Source organism: Nomascus leucogenys, chromosome 15 (assembly GCF_006542625.1).
Source record: "Nomascus leucogenys isolate Asia chromosome 15, Asia_NLE_v1, whole genome shotgun sequence".
In the NCBI taxonomy this organism is placed as follows: domain Eukaryota; kingdom Metazoa; phylum Chordata; class Mammalia; order Primates; family Hylobatidae; genus Nomascus; species Nomascus leucogenys.
The window spans coordinates 107,345,371-107,362,816 of NC_044395.1; the positions used below are offsets into that span (position 1 = coordinate 107,345,371).

Here is a 17,446-nt window from a genome sequence, read left to right on the forward strand (position 1 = left end):
GTATGGAGAGGAGTGCTGTTGAGAAGTTGCCCGTCCCCCACAGGCAGCAGCGCCCTGCAGGAGCCCGCTGACCAACCAGTTACAAGTGAACCTCTCAAACACCAAAACGGCTGCTTTAAGGAGGGCGCAGCTGCAATGAGTCGCCTCCCAGGGGAGCCACAAAAGCCATAGGTCCTCTAAGCTCCTCTCACTGGGGCCTAGAGGACAGAGAGCAATCATCTGTGATGAGACACAGGTTAACTAAAGCACATTTATTGGCTTTTGAATTCTTTCTGTTCAGTAGTGGTTAGGAGAAAGGGCTCAGGAGTTGGGCAACCTGGTTTGATTCCCAGTGCACACCACTTTCTAACAGGCAACCCAATTTCTTTTAACCTGTTTGCTCATCTGTAAAATGAGGATGGGAACACTAGCTACCTCCTAGGGATGCTATGAAGCCTGGAACATGTAGTGGGTATCATGTGTATCCTGCAGCGCCTGATTGTGGTAAACAATCAACATCAGCTAGGATAATTATTTGCATATAAGTTCTGATTTTTAAACATTTTTAATGAATAAAAATAGGGACGTGAACAAACGAACACCCAAATGCAGAACTTGGTAGACAAAATCTTCTAAAACCCCCAAGCTGCCACTTGTTTTTGAGAACAAGTGGACAGCAAAAGGGATCCCCAGTCTGGGAGACGCTTGGCTAAATCAAGTCCGAGGCTTCTTTACTTAAAGCCTGATTTCAGAGAGAACATTCTTTATTGCAGGGAAAACATTCACAAACTTATTTGTGTTAAGAATCCTTATTTCATAGAACATATCATGGGCTAGTACTCAATGCAACCCTCACTGAGAAATGCTACCCAAGACCCACTCCACATAGAGGGACATGTAGGAGAAGGCTGAGGCCTGGTCCATCCAGCACTATTGAGTAGTCCACAGAGGCTTAGAAGCCATTCAGGGGCCTTGTACTGAGGTCAGAGTGACGGAAGTAGCAACTTAACCACTTTGGGCCAGAGCTTTAAAGGTCTGGAGGGAGGAAGACTGCCGGGCTCTGGGATTCGGTACTGGCCAGCAGAGTCCTAGGGAGCAGGGACTCTGCAGCACTAGGGAAGAGATGTGCACTGGCAGGTCTGGACCAGCTCCGCTGTGTGGCAGCCAAGGAGAATAGGAGATGCTCAAAAATTAGGGTTGGCAAAAAAGTTTTAAGGTGTTTCCGCATAAGTAGAAATCCTGGAGAATACAAGAAGATGGGGAAGGCAGTTTTCCTGGGAGAAATTATGTTTTCCTTCAGGAGCTTTTGGTGGGTTCAGCTGCACACCTTCAGGTACATCAAAATGAAGCCTTATAGGGCACCCACACCCCCTCTTCAGGAACATGGCAACCCCACCCGCTCCAAGGACACACCGCCCTCCCCAACAATCAGTAACTCTGAAGACATCAGTTCTTCTCAAACAGTTTAATAGCAAATAAACAAAGGAAGGTACCACACTTGGCAGATACAAAATGACTTTTTGTCCATGTGTCTGTGCAATTAAAACAGATTTAGGTTCCCCATTGGGACAAAAGGAAAAACACACAAAAAAAGGAAGGAGATTCCTTTGAAACACATACTCCCTTGCTCCAAACTTGTAACAATTTTTCTTTTTAAATTCACTACACAAACTCTGTGATTAGGTAAGAAAAGCAACGAGGGCTCTCCTTGCCTTTTTTTAAACCATTAAAGTAAAATCCATAATTTTCTACAGAGTACAACACAAGTTCACACAAAAAAGACATCTTCTTTTGCAAATCAAAACAGGAAAGAAAGGAAAAGCTCAAACAAGATAAAGGAAAAGCATTTCTACGGCTGAATCACGACTGAGTTGATTGAATCCCGTTGTTGCTGCAGAACAGACTGTGCGTTTGGTCATAGTGGCAATTTTTTTTCTCTTCACATTGTGAAATCACTTTACATTGTTTTCTAGTAGAAAAGGCAAAAAACTGTACAAAACCCCTAGTGTTAAATACAACGTTTGTACCAATAAAAAACTCACACAGGTTTGTCTCCAAAATGTAAAGTTTCTTTTTTTTTTTCTTTTTAAATTATTCACAAAAAGCAGCTGGAAATCAGAAAGGCAGCTGCCGCTCCAGGGTCTCAAATCCATTAAAACCACCACAGAACAATTAAAACAATCAGAGAGAGAAAAGGAAAAGGAAACAACGTCCAACATTTGGCATTTGGTTTTATCCACAGGTTTTCCCAGAGCTCCTCTTGGAATTGAAAGCAAAATATATTGGCAAACACGGCTTCTCAATACACAGGAAGGGGAGCCTCAGTGCCTCCTGCCAACAGAGGCGGCTCTGTGCAGTCAGACTGTGGGGCACACAGCAGTCTCTCAGGCTGGGGTTTCTGGCCTCTTTCCATCCAATCACCCCTTCCAGGAAATTCAGCAGCCTACCAGACACTGGGCCTCTGCCTGGCTGCCCTTTCCCCCAGGCAGAGCGGCCTTGGGCATAATACCAGGCAACCTGCCAGCCCCAGAGCAGAAACCCTGCTGGGATCCCTTCCTTCATCAACCTTGGTGTGGAGGATGCTCAACAGCGCTTCCACCTCCCCCTCCCCAGCCCCTAGCTACATCTCTCCACCCTTCCCTGGATAGCCCTGCTTCCCAGCTCGCCCACCCACCAGCAGCTTAGGTCTGGGTGGGATCTATCATCAGCTCCTCCCCCTGCAACCTCTTCCCTCCACAGATCCACCCTGTGACCTCTCCTCGCCTCTCCCCCTCCACTCGCATTCTTACTCAAGTCTCCAAGACCCTGAGGCTGGATGGTGCCACAAGAGAAGAGGGTCAGTTTCCCTCAGGGAACCAAAAAAACTGGCTTGCTTGGCACCCAGGGACAGTAGCTGTTTGGCTCTTCACCCAATTTAAAAAAACAAATCCCTGCCCTTTCCTCCACCCCACTAGCTAAGCAAGAGCAGAGCTGTGGTGAAGAGCCAGTGCGGGGTGGCTGGTGCCCAGGGCTGTAAACAGTGTGAAGACTGTAGTATTGTGCTTGTCACCTAGGAAAAGCGCCAGCAGGTGAATTGCCACTTGGTGCGCAGATGGCCTCCTACGGGTGGTTGGGAGCGCCCTCCTTCCTCCAGGTGCTCACTGCCCCTAAATGCGCTAAATAAGCCTCTTACCCACCTGCTGCCACCTTCTAGGCTCTACCTCTGCTTCTCGTGTCTCTCCAGGCCCCCTTCCCACCCTCTCTGAGCAGAGCAGCCAGCCTCCTGGACGCCCCGGTAAGACCTGGAGGCCACATGAAGTGACAGTCTAAATGCACAGGCAAACGCTCTAAGGGCAATAGAGGAGAAAGTTGCCACTTCAAAATTAAACAATACAATCTTGAAAAAAATAATCAACCCTACAACAATTTAAAACAGCTTCTTTGAAACCCTTTTAAATCGATCAGTTTTTGCACAAACTATAGAAAACAGAGAGGTGAAGGTGATATATACGAAGGTGTGAAGAAACAGCAGGAAACATGCAAAACTTTTTTCTGGGCATAATCTTAGTAGGAAAGGAAAAAATTCAAAACAAAAACACAAAAACAATACAAAAACAAAAACAACAACAAAAAATCAAAGCATCACATTTTGCTGTGGAGACTGTAGGAACAAGCATGGGGCTGAGGGGAAGGGGCAGGCGGGATCCAGGACTCCCCACAGAGTCGCTCAGGGAAGAACCACGAAAGAAAAAGAAAAGAAAAAGGGCTGGCTGGGGCCCAAAGTGCAGCCTGCAGTCAAAAAGGAAAGGGGGTTCAGGTGCTCTCTGCAGTTGAGAACTCAGAAGAAAAACAAAAGAAAGAACAATACATGCGGCCTCCTCAAGCCCCACAGACTGTATCAGCAAAATGTGCTCAGGAGCCTCAAAGGTTTTAGTGACATCTTTTATTTCATTGTTTACTTCAAAGTTGTCTTTAAAACTAAGCACACAGAGAAACAAAGCCTAGAAACGGACTGGCTGTGTGTTCACAGAAATACAAACACCACGCGGTATGTGCTAGTAGGGCTGCTCTGAAGACAATTACAAAGAATTGGAATCACAAAATCAAGTGGTTATCTTATGAAGTTCTAGAAAAATAGATTTTTTTTATATTCAAATGCAAGTTTAAATATTTCCCCTTCAGCAGTCGTTCTAGCAAAACCAATTTGGCAGCACAAAAGGGAAAAAAAAGGAAAGAAAAAAGAAAAAAAAAAACGAAGAAAGAAACAAACATAATAAAAATACACGTCAGCATCAAAGGTCAACACAAGGTCAAAGGTGAGAGTTCAAGCATCAGAGAAGCTGAAGAGACAGGGATTTGGACGATGTACTTGACGCCACATCGACATGCTTTAGGCACAACGATGAACAAACGGCAGGAATCTAGAAAAAAAAACAAACCAGAAAGAGGGAGACCCACTGAGTTACACAGAGCAATACATCCAAACAAAGAGAGAGAGAACAGGAACACTCACTGTGTGTACAGCCCTGAAATGAGGTGGGCGGGCAGGGGTTGGGTAATGACAGGGAACTTTTGCACATGCTAACAATGGACACAGGGAAAAGTCAAAAAGGACATGGAGGACACCAAGAACACACCTAATTGCCAGAGACAGAAGGGAACCTAAGGCTTGGATTTTCCATGAAGCGCCCAACTCCTACGAGAAGACGGTCTCCAGGGGAGCAGAGCCTCAGCCTCTCTCCCCCACTCCCTGGTCACAACCCAAGGGGAAGCAGAAGATGCTGGCTGGGGTGGGGAAAATTTTTCAGGGAAGAGGACCAGAATTTCTGCTCAATCTTATGGGGATGGCCCTTTGTTCCCAGAAATCCAAGCTCTTAGCTTCCACCCAGGCCCTGGCCACTCAAGTGGAACCCAGGAGACAGTGGTCTGGCTGCATTCAAGGCAAATCAATTTCATGATGTAACCCGAGTAAGACACAAAACTACAGCAGAAAACACATTGTAAGTGAAACCTTCACACAACAGAAAAGGACTGCTTAAGACTTGACAGCGAGTCTCCACTCTGAGCTGAGCCCTTTCACACGTGAGACTTGTCGGGGAGCAGCTTCTTCACAAAACCATCTTTGGCCTGGGGAAAGAACTGTGCTCAAGGGCAGTGCTACTGCTGTGCTAACTCACTGGGCAGGGGGAGGAGAGAACAGAGAAGTGCATGGTCTCACCAGCTGTCTGCTCGAGCAGCCCAGGACCCTGCTGAGGCAAGCATTCCTTTTAGAAAAGAGAACCCATCAGCAGGTATGAAGCCCTCAGGGTCTGGGATCAAAGGTGGGTGGATTGCACCTTGGCCTCTTATGTCATTAGGAAAGGGGTTTCATAAGGTCCCAGAGCCCAGGACAAATCCATGGACAAATAATGGTGAGACTGGGGAAGGTGGAGAGAAGAGGGCGATGTGGGAAGGGAGTGGCGTTCTGGCTAAGGAGGAAGACAGAACAGAAGGCTAGGGAGCACAGCACCGGCAGCACCCTGTGGAGCACAGCTCTCTCCTCTGCCAATTCACAGCATTAACACCTTCCCCTTGGGCAGGTCAGCTGGGCTGCAAACGGGCCACAGAAAGTCAGTAGTTTCAATCATACACAGCACCCTGTGTGTATAACAATCACATTCTGGATTCTACAAAATCCTGGCCTTTTCCAGAGATATAATTTAGGTAATAAATATTCTCCACCCCGGAGCTGTATAAAACTTCTATAAAAATAGAAACGACATTCTTGGTTCCAGCCGGTTGGGATTCAGAACAGCGCCTCCCCAACCTAGCATTTTTTTCTTTTTTTTTGTTTTCTTTTTTCTTTTTTATTTTTATTTTTTGCATTTATTTAAAAAATCCCATCATGACCCTGGAAGCCTTTAGAACAGTTTTATCCTTTGAAACACAGGACACATTTCTCCCAGTGCGCAGAATTTCAAGTTTACGTGGTTCAGCTTAAGAAGTGTATGTTTCACGTTCCTTAGAGGACAACAGACCCAAGTTATCACTATGAGAAAGGAACAGCTGTCCCAGCTTCAATGGGATAATCCAACACCACCAGCTACCTGTACAACAGTAAGATGGTCAATCCCTGTCTGTTACCCACAGGGACAGCATGACAAGGAGAGAGCCCCCATCTGACTTAATAGCAAACCAACCCCTTTATTCTTATCTCTGCTGCTAGGGGTCAAGACTGGTATTTGTGAGGTTTCAGATTCCAGAGACCCAGGGATCCTGTCCCTGGCCGTGGCTATAGTCATTATCTTAACAGGGCCACCTCTGCCCAGGTGTACATTCCCAACAGCATGTCCTTCCTGGTTCTCTACCCCCACAGCACTTCTTAGAGCAGAGGCAGAGCCCAGAAGCTGTGTGGGTCACAGGCAAGAGCTGAAGTAAGACCTGCAGGAGGCGGCAGGGAGCTAACTGTAGCACGAGGACAGAAATGAACACGGTAACACTGAGGTAAATGAACACTCAATTCATGTGGAGGCTGTAAACGTCCTGATGTCACCTCTGCCTCAAGAGCAGAAAATGTGACTGGAGTGGTTACAGGAGGGGGCCTGCCAGACCCCTGTGGGAATACTACATCTGGGACACCTCAATCAAGGAGGCAAGGGAGGATTTCTGGCCACTGGCAAATGAAGCATACTGGCTTGCAGGGACCTTCTGATTCGAGTACACCAAGAAACAAGCTCCTCCTCCCCCAACTAGATGGTATTGATCACTCTGCCCACAAGTGGTACCCCCTTCAGCAAGAACTGCAAGCCCTTCTTGGATTTGCCTTCATGAGAAAATTGTGGCTTGGGATGGAGGTGACATTCCTTGCTGTGGTGAACTGCAAGGAAGGAAACCAGGCAATGTATTCCATAGAGGCCTTCTTTAAAGAGACCTGTTGGAAATGGGCCATGGTCTAATTTGGTGTTGAAACAAACTAACCTCTTTGGCTGCTTCTCCCAAACTGCCAGCAGCCAGGCAAGGCCAATCCCATACTGACTGCTGGCTGGGGGAGCACGTAATGGGTGATGCCGCCCTGCTTTTTGCATATGTCAGGCTAACAGGTGCTTTATTTCCAGAGAATTGTCAACGCCCTTTTTTGAAAAGAGCAGCAGAAATTCCGGACAAGAATCTGAAAAATAGGTGTCAGAAACTATTTCCCAGAAGGCAGCTGTACAGGAGTTTGAGTCTCCAGCTGCCAGGGCATTAGGTGTCTAGTCACTCCACTCTTCCCCAAAGCCGCTCTGCTCCCCACAGCTCCCAGGTGTCAGTTCTCATTCTGCCCACCCTCACACTAAGAGAGGTTCTGGGGGTCACTTTTTTGTTCCACTCAGTCCTCTCTCTTGGGGTGGTTTGGGGCAAATCCTGATCATTGTCTGTGTTAAATGTTTCCCTGTCCCCCTTCCCCAGGGTGGTTTGGTGTTGGTCCTTCTCAACACACACTGGTTACAAACACAGCAAACTTTAAATAAAGGAAAAAAACAAAACAAAAAAAAAATAACTCAGGATATGGCACCTAAACTCCAAAGTAAAACACTGGAAACCAAAGCACAAACTTGTCCTCTGTACGAAGCGAAACTCCCACAGAAGGCAGTAGCCGAGTCTTCAGGGCAAGCTGTGCCTGCGAGAGTGGCAGGGATCAGGGTCCAGGGCTGTCAACACACAGCCTCAGGGCTTCGAATCATTAAGGGTGCTCCTCCCCCACTTACCAGAAGACCCTCTCACTCCAGTCTCAGAGGGGAGCACGCTCAGTAGGGCTTGCTGTCATTCTTCGAACGTTTGAGCTGCACTTTAAGCCGCTTCATGCCAATCTGAAAGCCGTTCATGGACTGGATGGCAGCTTGGGCCGAAACAGGATTGTCGTAACTTACAAAACCTGTGTGTCCAAGCAGAAACCTAGGTGAGGGACATAATGAGGCAAGGAGATTCTCAGTCCTCCTTATGCAAGATACCTTATGTGCTTCATCTCAAATCCCAATTTTATTCAACAGGGACAAGAAATCTGGACATTATATCATATGAAAAATTAGGTTCTTAATAGTACCACTTAACATCCACATGGTAATTTAAAGGTTTTTTTTTTCTTGAGACAGGGTCTTGCTCCGTCACCCAGGTTGGAGTACAGTGGTGTGACCACGGTTCACCGCAACCTTGGCCTCCTGGGCTCAGGTGATCCTCTCACCTCAGCCTCAAGTAGCTGGGAACACAGGTACACGCCATCATGTCTGACTAATTTTTTGTAGCCATGAGGTCTCACTCTGTTGCTCAGGCTGGTCTTGAACTCCTAGGCTCAAGCGATCCTCCTGCCTTGGCCTCCCAAAGTACTGGGACTTACAGACACAAACCAGGACTGTTTTAAGTTTTTTTTACAAACCATTTTCCATATATTATTTTTCTCTCTGGAGCAACAGTGTGGGTAGAAATCCTTACCTCCACTACAGCAATGAGAAACTGGCGCTCAAAAAGAGGTCGTATGACCTGCCCATGGCCAAGTTAAAACAGCCCAAACTCATATTCACATCTTCCTGCAGTGAGCCCCTTCTTTCTCAGTGGTAAAATACTAATCCCATCCTGACACCAGAGAGAAGCCAACATACCAAAACACTTGCTCAGGTTTGTCTGCTTGTCTATGAAAACCTTGGCAGACACGACATTCCCAAAGGGCATGAACATCTGCAGCAGGTCCTGATCGCCAAACTCCTGGGGCAGGTGGTAGATGAACAGGTTGGCTCCCTCTGGACCTTCAAAATACCCAGGAAATGGAAAGGTGTCAGTGTCAAACATGCTCGTCGCCCTGTACCCGTGGTCTTTCATTTCCATCTATGTTAAAACTGTCACGATCCCTAAAAATAGAGATTCATCTGGGGAACTAAACAGATTCTCTAAATACAAAGCAAGGAACTTTGAAAGGCCAAACATTAAAACAGCTTCCTTCCCTCACATTCAGCCAAGCTCCATCCATTGAGGATGTGAGAAATTCTACCTGCAGGAGGAGGAGTGCTGGGATAATAAAGCCGACTTGTGTGTGGAGCAGGAGAACAGAGACTGTGGACTCAGAGAGGAACACAGAAGAGGAGGGGAAAAGGGTTATAAACAAAACAGGTCTCCAAATAATGCCTAGAAACCACAGCGATAGCAAACAGATTGGTAGTTGCCAGACGCAGGGAATGACTACAAAGGGGCACAAGGGAATTTCTAGGGGTGACGGAAATGTTCTTCATCTGTGGTGATGGTTACAGGACTAGGACTGTTTGTCAATACTCATATAGCTCTATGCCAAAATCAGTTTCATCATATGTAAATGGGAAAATAAAAAGAAATTAGTTTTAAAAATGCACCCATGATTAACACTGAGCTTAAAAACAGAATACACATTCTTCATCTGACTATTTATACTCAATGATTTTCTTTTTTTTCTTTCTTTCGAGATGAAGTCTCACTCTGTCGCCCAGGTTGGAGTGCAGTGGCGTGATCTCGGGTCACTGCAAACTCCGCCTCCCAGGTTCAAGTGATTCTCCTGCTTCAGCCTCCCGAGTAGCTGGGATTACAGGCAGGCACCACCATGCCTGGCTAATTTTTGTATTTTTAGTAGCGATGGGTTTCACCATGTTGGTCAGGCTGGTCTCGAACTCCTGATCTCACGATTCGCCCGCCTTGGCCTCTCAAAGTGCTGGGATTACAGGCGTAAGCCACTGCGCCCAGCCTACTCAATGATTTTCTAACCAAAAACTTTATTACAATTGCAGTCTAGCCATTCTCCAGCCACTCTGGCCTCCCTGTTTTTGTCAAACACATCAGGGAACATTGTTGCCTCAGGGCATCTGTACTTGCTTTTCTTTTTTGAGACGGAGTCTCGCTCTGTCACCCAGGCTGGAGTGCAGTGGCGCGATCTCGGCTCACTACAAGCTCCGCCTCCCGGGTTCACGCCATTCTCCTGCCTCAGCCTCTCCGAGTAGCTGGGACTACAGGCGCCCGCCACCAGGCCCGGCTAATTTTTTGTATTTTTTTTTAGTAGAGACAGGGTTTCACCGTGGTCTCGATCTCCTGACCTTGTGATCCGCCCGCCTCGGCCTCCCAAAGTGCTGGGATTACAAGCGTGAGCCACCGCGCCCGGCCTGTACTTGCTTTTCCTATGCCCCTGTTACTCTTCTTTCTCTAGATTCAGGCATGACTTGCTTCCTACTTCCTTCAGTTCTCTGCTTAAATGTCAACTCAGAGAGACATTCTCTGAGCATTCTGCATAAAATGCAGTGACACTCCCTATCTCTCTTCCCGGCTTGTCATTCTCCAGAGGATCATCTAAAACATCTCATGCTTTCATTTATTTATTGTCTGTCTCCACAGTCTCCACTAAAATATTGGTTCATGCTACGGTTCTCCTACTACCACATCCCTAGGGGTTATAAGTGATTCAGAGCAGGTGAGGGGAGATGAACCAGGACTTCTTTCTGCTGTGACAAGAGGACACTCATCTTTTTCCTACATTAGTGCTTATACCAGCTCCTGGTTATAAAAACCCAGTCAAATCTGAGCACAGGGGTGTCAGCAGGACTTTCTATTCATGTAAGTCACCTTCAGGCCTCTTTCTGGCTAAACAGTCTCTCCTAATTTCTTTTCTCCTAAATTGAATACCATTTGTGTCAAACGTCATACTTCCCACTCCATCAATTCATGGGCCAAACTCTGTCCCATCACCCCTCAGTTTGTCTTCAATCAGGACGAACATCAATCAGAAAGTGAGGAAAATGCCAAATGATATAGCTAAAAGGGACATTGAAACAGAAGACATCCAGACAGAAGATCCTCTGACAGATTTGCAATCTGTAGAGAAGACCTCCTAACAGAAACATTCTTGTCAAATGTGTCAGACCCGATAAGGTCAGTGTCTGTTGCTTCATCTAAAACTGCAGCCCCATCCCAAGAGGGCACACAGAGGTTCTGATCTGAGCCACATCCAGAAAACATTTCAAAAGCAGATCACACTTCACAGGGTTTCTCAGTCTACACTTGACACTGTCAAAGAAAAGCAACGGTCTGACGACCTAACTGGTTCCCTCAGCCTTTGCTCTGCCTTTCAGTTCTGGTATAGGAGGAATACCCACCCCATACCTGACCCCGATCTCCCTTTGCACTCACCTTCCTTCTGGCTTCCAGCAGCACCAATACTCTGCTGTGTCAGAAGATTCTGGTTGTACAGAGTGGGGAGCGCAGCAGCAGCATATTGCTGGATACCCGAGTAGGCCTGAGTGAGGGCCTCCATGGTGCTCCCGGTGCCATTGGAAAGGCCACTGCTGCCCAGGCCGCCATTTAAAGCAGCCATTCCTTGGTTGGAGGAAGAGAAGGATTAATATACTAGAAAGACTAAACTGATGCCAAAGACAAGTCTACTTGGGACATCTAGAAGAGGGAAAACTCCACTCCCTCTTAGTTTCTCCCTGAGAGGAAACTATCTGACTGGTTAGATTTCAGGACATTCACCAGGCCTTGCTAATGGGGACGTTAAGAAATGCCGTACACGGGTGTGGTGCTCCCCATTACCTTCATCCAATCTGTGGAATGACGGCCTCCATTTTCTATCTGGCTGTTCTGCCACTTTCTCATAATGAGCTAGAATGCCATAAAAGAAGAGGCCCAGGACTGCGAACTCAAAGGGGTACATGTGATTTCTGACAAGATGTGGGTGAACCCTACCATTAAAACAGCAACTAACAGGTACTAAGTACATTCTATGTGTCATCTACTATACTATGCAATGTGCTCTGCAGCACTTTACCCATGTTCTAATTTTTTTTGAGACAGAGTCTCACTCTGTCACCTGGGTTGGAGTTCAGTGGTACAATCATAGCTCACTGCAGCCTCAAGCTCCCAGGCTCAAGCAATCCTCCCAGCCTCAGCCTCCCAAGTAGCTGGGACTACAGGCATGCACCACTACACCCAGATAATTTTTGTAGAGATAGAGTTCTCACTATGTTGCTCTGGCTGGTCTGGAACTTGTGACCTAGGGTGATCCCCTGCTTTGGCCTCCCAAACTGCTGGGACTATAGGTATGAGCCACTGTACCTGTTTAATTTTTAACAACCCTTCAAAGTATTCTATTATTCCCATTTCAAAGACGAGAAAATGTCCTTAGAAAGGTGGTCCGAAGTTATAGCTAGCTAACGGACAGAGGTGGGATTTAACTCAGGTCTGATTAAAAAATCCCATGTTTTTTTGAGATGGAGTCTCACTCTGTCACCCAGGCTGGAGTGCAGTGGCACAATCTTGGCTCACTGCAACTTCTGCCTCCCCGGTTCACGCCATTCTCCTGCCTCAGCCTCCCAAGTAGCTGAGACTACAGGCGTCCGCCACCAGGCCCAGCTAATTTTTTTGTATTTTTAGGGGAGACGGGGTTTCACCGTGTTAGCCAGAATGGTCTCGATCTCCTGATCTGCCCACCTTGGCCTCCCAAAGTGCTCGGATTAGAGGCGTGAGCCACTGCGCCTAGTCCCCATGATTATTTTTAACTTCATTGGGCCACTGCAATCATTCCAGTAGTGCCCCTACCAGGGTTAAGATATGCTACCTGCACAAAGAATAGTCTGATGACAGCCAGGTGCTGCCCCTTACCTGCCAAAGAGCCAACATTGAGGCCAGCCGTTGCTCCAGCTAATGTCTGCAGGGCTCCAAGTGAGGCTATGGGGTTGACAGAATTACTGCTGCTAGAGCTAGGTGAGGACCCTGCTATTAGAAAGCAAGGAGTTAAAATTCAACCCATCACTCGCATTCTCGCCAAATACAAGAAAAAGTGTCACTATCCAAGTGTGCTATTTGCAAAGAGGTTTTCAGTTACTAATTCTAATAACTGTCCTTGCAGGACAGAGACAAATAATGGCCACAGCACATTAAAAATCAGGAAGATTTCTCTTAAGTACAGAAGATGACACTTGAAAATTTGTTGCTCATAATGTGACCTCTCAGGAAACAGGTGTTAACTATTTTCCCTCTCTGGACTCTGCCTTTAAACACAAAGGATCTGTCCAAGGCACATAACAGCACACTGGGTCATCCCCATGCTTACCTGAACTAGTGAGCACGCTGAGGGGACTGCTGGATGTAGTGAGAGCATTGGTACCACTTGGTGTGTTCTGAGCTGCACTAGCTGCAGCAGCTAGTGCAGCCAAATTCTGTAACTGCATTGCATTCAACCCTACAACATCCAAAGCAAGAGATTAGCCAGCAGATAAGGGTGCTTCACATCCATTCCAGCAATGACAAGCACACACTGGCAGAGGGCTGGTCCCTGACAAAGAGGAACTGTTCTAGATAAGCCTTACAAACAACATTACAGGGCACTCATTAAGAAACTTGAAATCATTTCCTCAGAGAAGAGATGGCTAATCCAATAGCATACCACGCCAAGTGTACGTTAATAAAGGTGTGGGCAATTAGGAAACCAAGAAAAACTGCCTACCATGGGGCCAGGAGCACAGGAGAACAATGCCAAAACCTACAGCACAGAATGGGACTGCATCCAGGCCCCTCACTCACACTTTACAGGGGATTCACTCTCTGTAATAGAGGGGAACACGCAGAAAACATGGCAGATGCAGAAGGCCCAGGAGCAAACAAGGGAGAACACAGGAGAGCATCAGTGACACAAAGAATAAAGACACTGTCTCTTGAATAGCAGATTCATCACCAGAAAGAAGAGAGAGGAAAAATCACTGAGTGAAAGACTTCCAAGTAGAGCCCAGGCAACACAGGTGAAAGGGGAGGAAGAAATCTAAACTGTGCTGTCGATGCTGCAAACCATTTACTAGACAATGGAAAGATGGATGGGGTGAGGGGTGGGGGCAGCAGAAAGAGTAAACGAGAATTAAAATACAATACAGATTACAATCTAGCAACTTTCCAAAAAATATAGCCAACTATAATTTCCTGAGACAAAGTGAACGACTATCAAAAATTTTCAAACAGCAAAATGCAGTTCACTGAAAACTATGCCTTTCTCAAATGCACATTTGGCCTAGCCTAAACCCAATGCAGAGGGTGTAGGCACAGGCAGCTTTGAAGCTGCCCCATGACCTACCCCCCACCGACTCCTGATAGCCCCTGGCTCAGGTTTGTTGTGGCACTCCATTCAAGTTTTCTGCGTACGTTAATAGCAACAACAAAATAGGAATTCACCTAAGAAACAACAAGTATAAGATACACAGGTAAACCAACTGCCTGGGTTCTAGAAGCTTCAAGGTAGGGCATTTGTATGGAAGCCATCTTTGGCTTTTCTGAAGTCACTGGAAAAGTCACTTTATAATGGAAATAAAGAGTTCTTGCAATTTTTTCCCCTTATCAGAGAATGGCCTCAGTCTATAGAAGCTAAACAGCCCTTTTCCATATTCTTCTCCAACAGAGACCTAAAAGGTTAGGAGGCACCAGATAACGTCAGAGCAATGTGGCATCAACTAGCCATAGAGCCACTGTATAGAGACAAGGAAATTGAGTCCTGGGACGTTCATCCTAGGTCAGGTTTACATAATAAGCAAAAAAATGTTTTCACAGAAACGATGCCAAACTCCCAAGACTGTTGTTAGCTGGGTCTGCTGGCCTGGGTGCTGCTGCTCCTCTGCAGCAGTGAAACACTTACCTCCCATTGGGTGGAGGCTGCTCAGGGTGTTGAGGTTCCCAGAGGAGGCAGTCTGCTGAAGGAGCTGCAAATAAAGCTAGACATTACACCAAAAAACAGAACAAGAGTGAGAGTGAGGGCTGGTTCTGCATCTGGGATAACTCTACAGCACAGCAAAGCGAGAGTGCAGAGGCCCCCAGAGAGAAGAAAGTCAAAGACAAGAACCCAAGCCAACACAACAGAAACATGAGGCTTATGACAGCACAGGACAAAAAAAACACAGCTAAAGCCCTGGCCCAGAAGACAGTATGTTCACTGAATACTGAGCCAAGCTCAGTCCCTGGGCAGCAGAATTCAGCACAGCAGAGGACAGAAGTACAGCAGGACAATAAGCTAAACTTGAGCAGCTATGCAGTCAACTGTGATTATTGTCTGCGAATGAATGACTGCCATTTCCAGCTACCCTCTCCCCAGTTCTCCTTAGTTAGGTCCACACATCTCACTCTGAAGATTGTTTCCACCTGGACACTCAATTTCTACTTCACACAGCTATTTTAAATATCAAATCTAAATATTTCATAGTATTTCTTGGAGTTACCCTTTATTGGTCACAATGGACCACATGACTAATAATCACTCCAGCTACACATCTATCCAACCTTATTTACTTCCTCCCCTCCAAATTGGTCTTCACTGTTGCAGATGACCAAATGACTGATGGATTAGTCTATACCAGGTTCAGAGTACGTTCTCCTTCAATGATTGTCCCATGACAAAGTAAGAAGGCCTGTCCCTGAGTTTGTGGCATTAGTTTGCTTTGTATATTGGCAAACCACAACCTTCATCTAACCAGCTTGCTGAAAACTTTTGCTCCAACTAAACCCAATTAGTATTGTTTATGGAAAACTGGTATTCTTCTACAGGATCCTTTTATTCAACCTGTTTCCCATTCCTATAAACATCTGACCTGGTTTCTCTGTCACCGCAAATCCTTCCAGGCTAGAGATCATGGATAAGTTTCACGAGGTCTACAAACCTCCAGGAACAGAATGGGGGAAAAAAATGCACCTACACACCCTTTTTTCCTACTTCTCAAAGGATAAAAAGATGAAAACCAACTCCTCCAGGACAGTACAGCCTGGCTAACTCAAGTCCACATAGTCCAGAAAGAACCTCATAATTAATGATGATGTACTATCACACAGTCCACTAGCACCCACGTCTACAACTTTTTTTTTTTTTTTGAGACGGAGTCTCACTCTGTCGCCAGGCTGGAGTACAATGGTGTGATCTCAGCTCACTGCAACCTCCACCTTCCAGGTTCAAGCAATTCTCCTGCCTCAGCCTCCTGAGTAGCTGGGACCACAGGTGTACACCACCACACCCAGCTAATTTCTGTATTTTTAGTCGAGACGGGGTTTCACCACGTTGGTCAGGCTGGTCTCAAACTCCTAACCTCAGGTGATTTGCCTGCCTCGGCCTCCCAAAATGCTGGGATTACAGGCATAAGCCACCGCGCCCGGCCTTTTTCTTCTTAAACACCTTGGGCTATGTGTTCAGTCCTAACTGGTGGACTGTGAATACTGTACTTGGCCCCTTCATTTCCCTCCAAATGAGATTAGCTTTTAGGGCAGGAATCATGTCTAACCAAAACAAAGAGAACACAGCTCTCAACATATGCCATCATGTACTTGCTGGTAGTGGCAATGACAACAAAAAGGTTAACCTTCCCTAAGAGGGGGCTCCAAAAGTCTCTAAGAAAAGCAAATGCACAGCATGTAGACCATTTTCAAAGCATTATCATTTCTGCAGATGACTAAAATCTCTCTGAATTTTCTGAACATATAAGCAATGTTTCAGCACTAAGAAACAATTTATTCTGTTGAAATACAACCGGACCCAGTGGTTCACGCCTGTAATCCCAGCACTTTGGGAGGGCAAGGTAGGCAAATCACTTGAGGTCGGGAGTTTGAGACCAGCCTGGCTCACATAGCAAAACCCTGTCTCTACTAAAACTACAAAAATTAGCCAGGCGTGGTGGCACGTGACTGTAATCCCAGCTGCTTGGAGTGGGAGATTGCAGTGAGCAGAGATTGCGCCACTGTTTTCCAACCTGGGCAACAGAACAAAACAAAACAAAACTACTCTTTATATATTTTTTTTTATATTTTTTTAAAAAAACTTCAGAGAAATACTAGCTAGGATAAACTGGGGTTTCTTCTTTTTTTTTTTTTTTTGAGACAGAGTCTCGCTCTATCACCCAGGCTGGAGTGCAGTGGTGCGATCTTGGCTCACTGCAAGCTCCACTCAGTGCATCCTCTGCCTCCCAGGTTCAAGCCATTCTCCTGCCTCAGCTTCCTGAGCAGCTGGGATTACAGGCACCTGCCACCATGTCCATGTAATTTTTTTGTATTTTTAGTATAGACAGGGTTTCACCATGCTGGCCAGGCTGGTCTCAAACTCCCAACCTCAGGTGATCTGCCCGCCTCGGCCTCCCAAAGTGTTGGGATTACAGGCGTGAGTCACAGCACCTGGCCTAAACTGGGATTTCTTATAAGATATTAGAAATATGAAAACCACTGGAACTAAACCAAAATTCAGTACTGGGAGACAGAAATCGGTGCCTTTTGTCTGTTTCCATACAGAATAATACTTGAAAGGATGAGGAATAAATGACTATACTAGCTATTTCTATGTGAATATTTTTGTATCATCCATACAAATCTAGTGGTTTCACCATTAGTAGCCTAAGATGACCTTTTTCCTCTCTGACTCACAAATGGGTGGTTTTAAGTGTCTTGTGCTGGCCCAATTCTTTTCCGTTAATAAATACCTTGTAACATATACATTGCAGACCTAGTAAATCTAAAT

General features: G+C 46.2%; 1 protein-coding gene across 11 annotated transcripts in view; it reads right to left on the reverse strand.

Moving 5' to 3' along the window:
• Positions 1–1,429: 1,429 nt before the first annotated feature.
• Positions 1,430–17,446, reverse strand: part of CELF1 (CUGBP Elav-like family member 1) — an 89,625-nt gene continuing 73,608 nt past the window's right edge. For 4 of the 11 annotated variants that reach the window (XM_030829374.1, XM_030829364.1, XM_030829373.1 and 1 more), the window contains 6 exons: positions 14,597–14,672; positions 13,031–13,159; positions 12,580–12,693; positions 11,110–11,295; positions 8,571–8,714; positions 1,430–7,849 (listed from right to left, as the gene is read on the reverse strand). In XM_030829374.1, coding sequence (XP_030685234.1) covers positions 7,722–7,849; positions 8,571–8,714; positions 11,110–11,295; positions 12,580–12,693; positions 13,031–13,159; positions 14,597–14,672 — 777 coding nt within the window. In that variant the 3' untranslated portion in view covers positions 1,430–7,721. The remainder of the gene's footprint in view (positions 7,850–8,570; positions 8,715–11,109; positions 11,296–12,579; positions 12,694–13,030; positions 13,160–14,596; positions 14,673–17,446) is intronic. The other 7 variants (XM_030829366.1, XM_030829369.1, XM_030829368.1 and 4 more) reach the window with 7 other exon arrangements.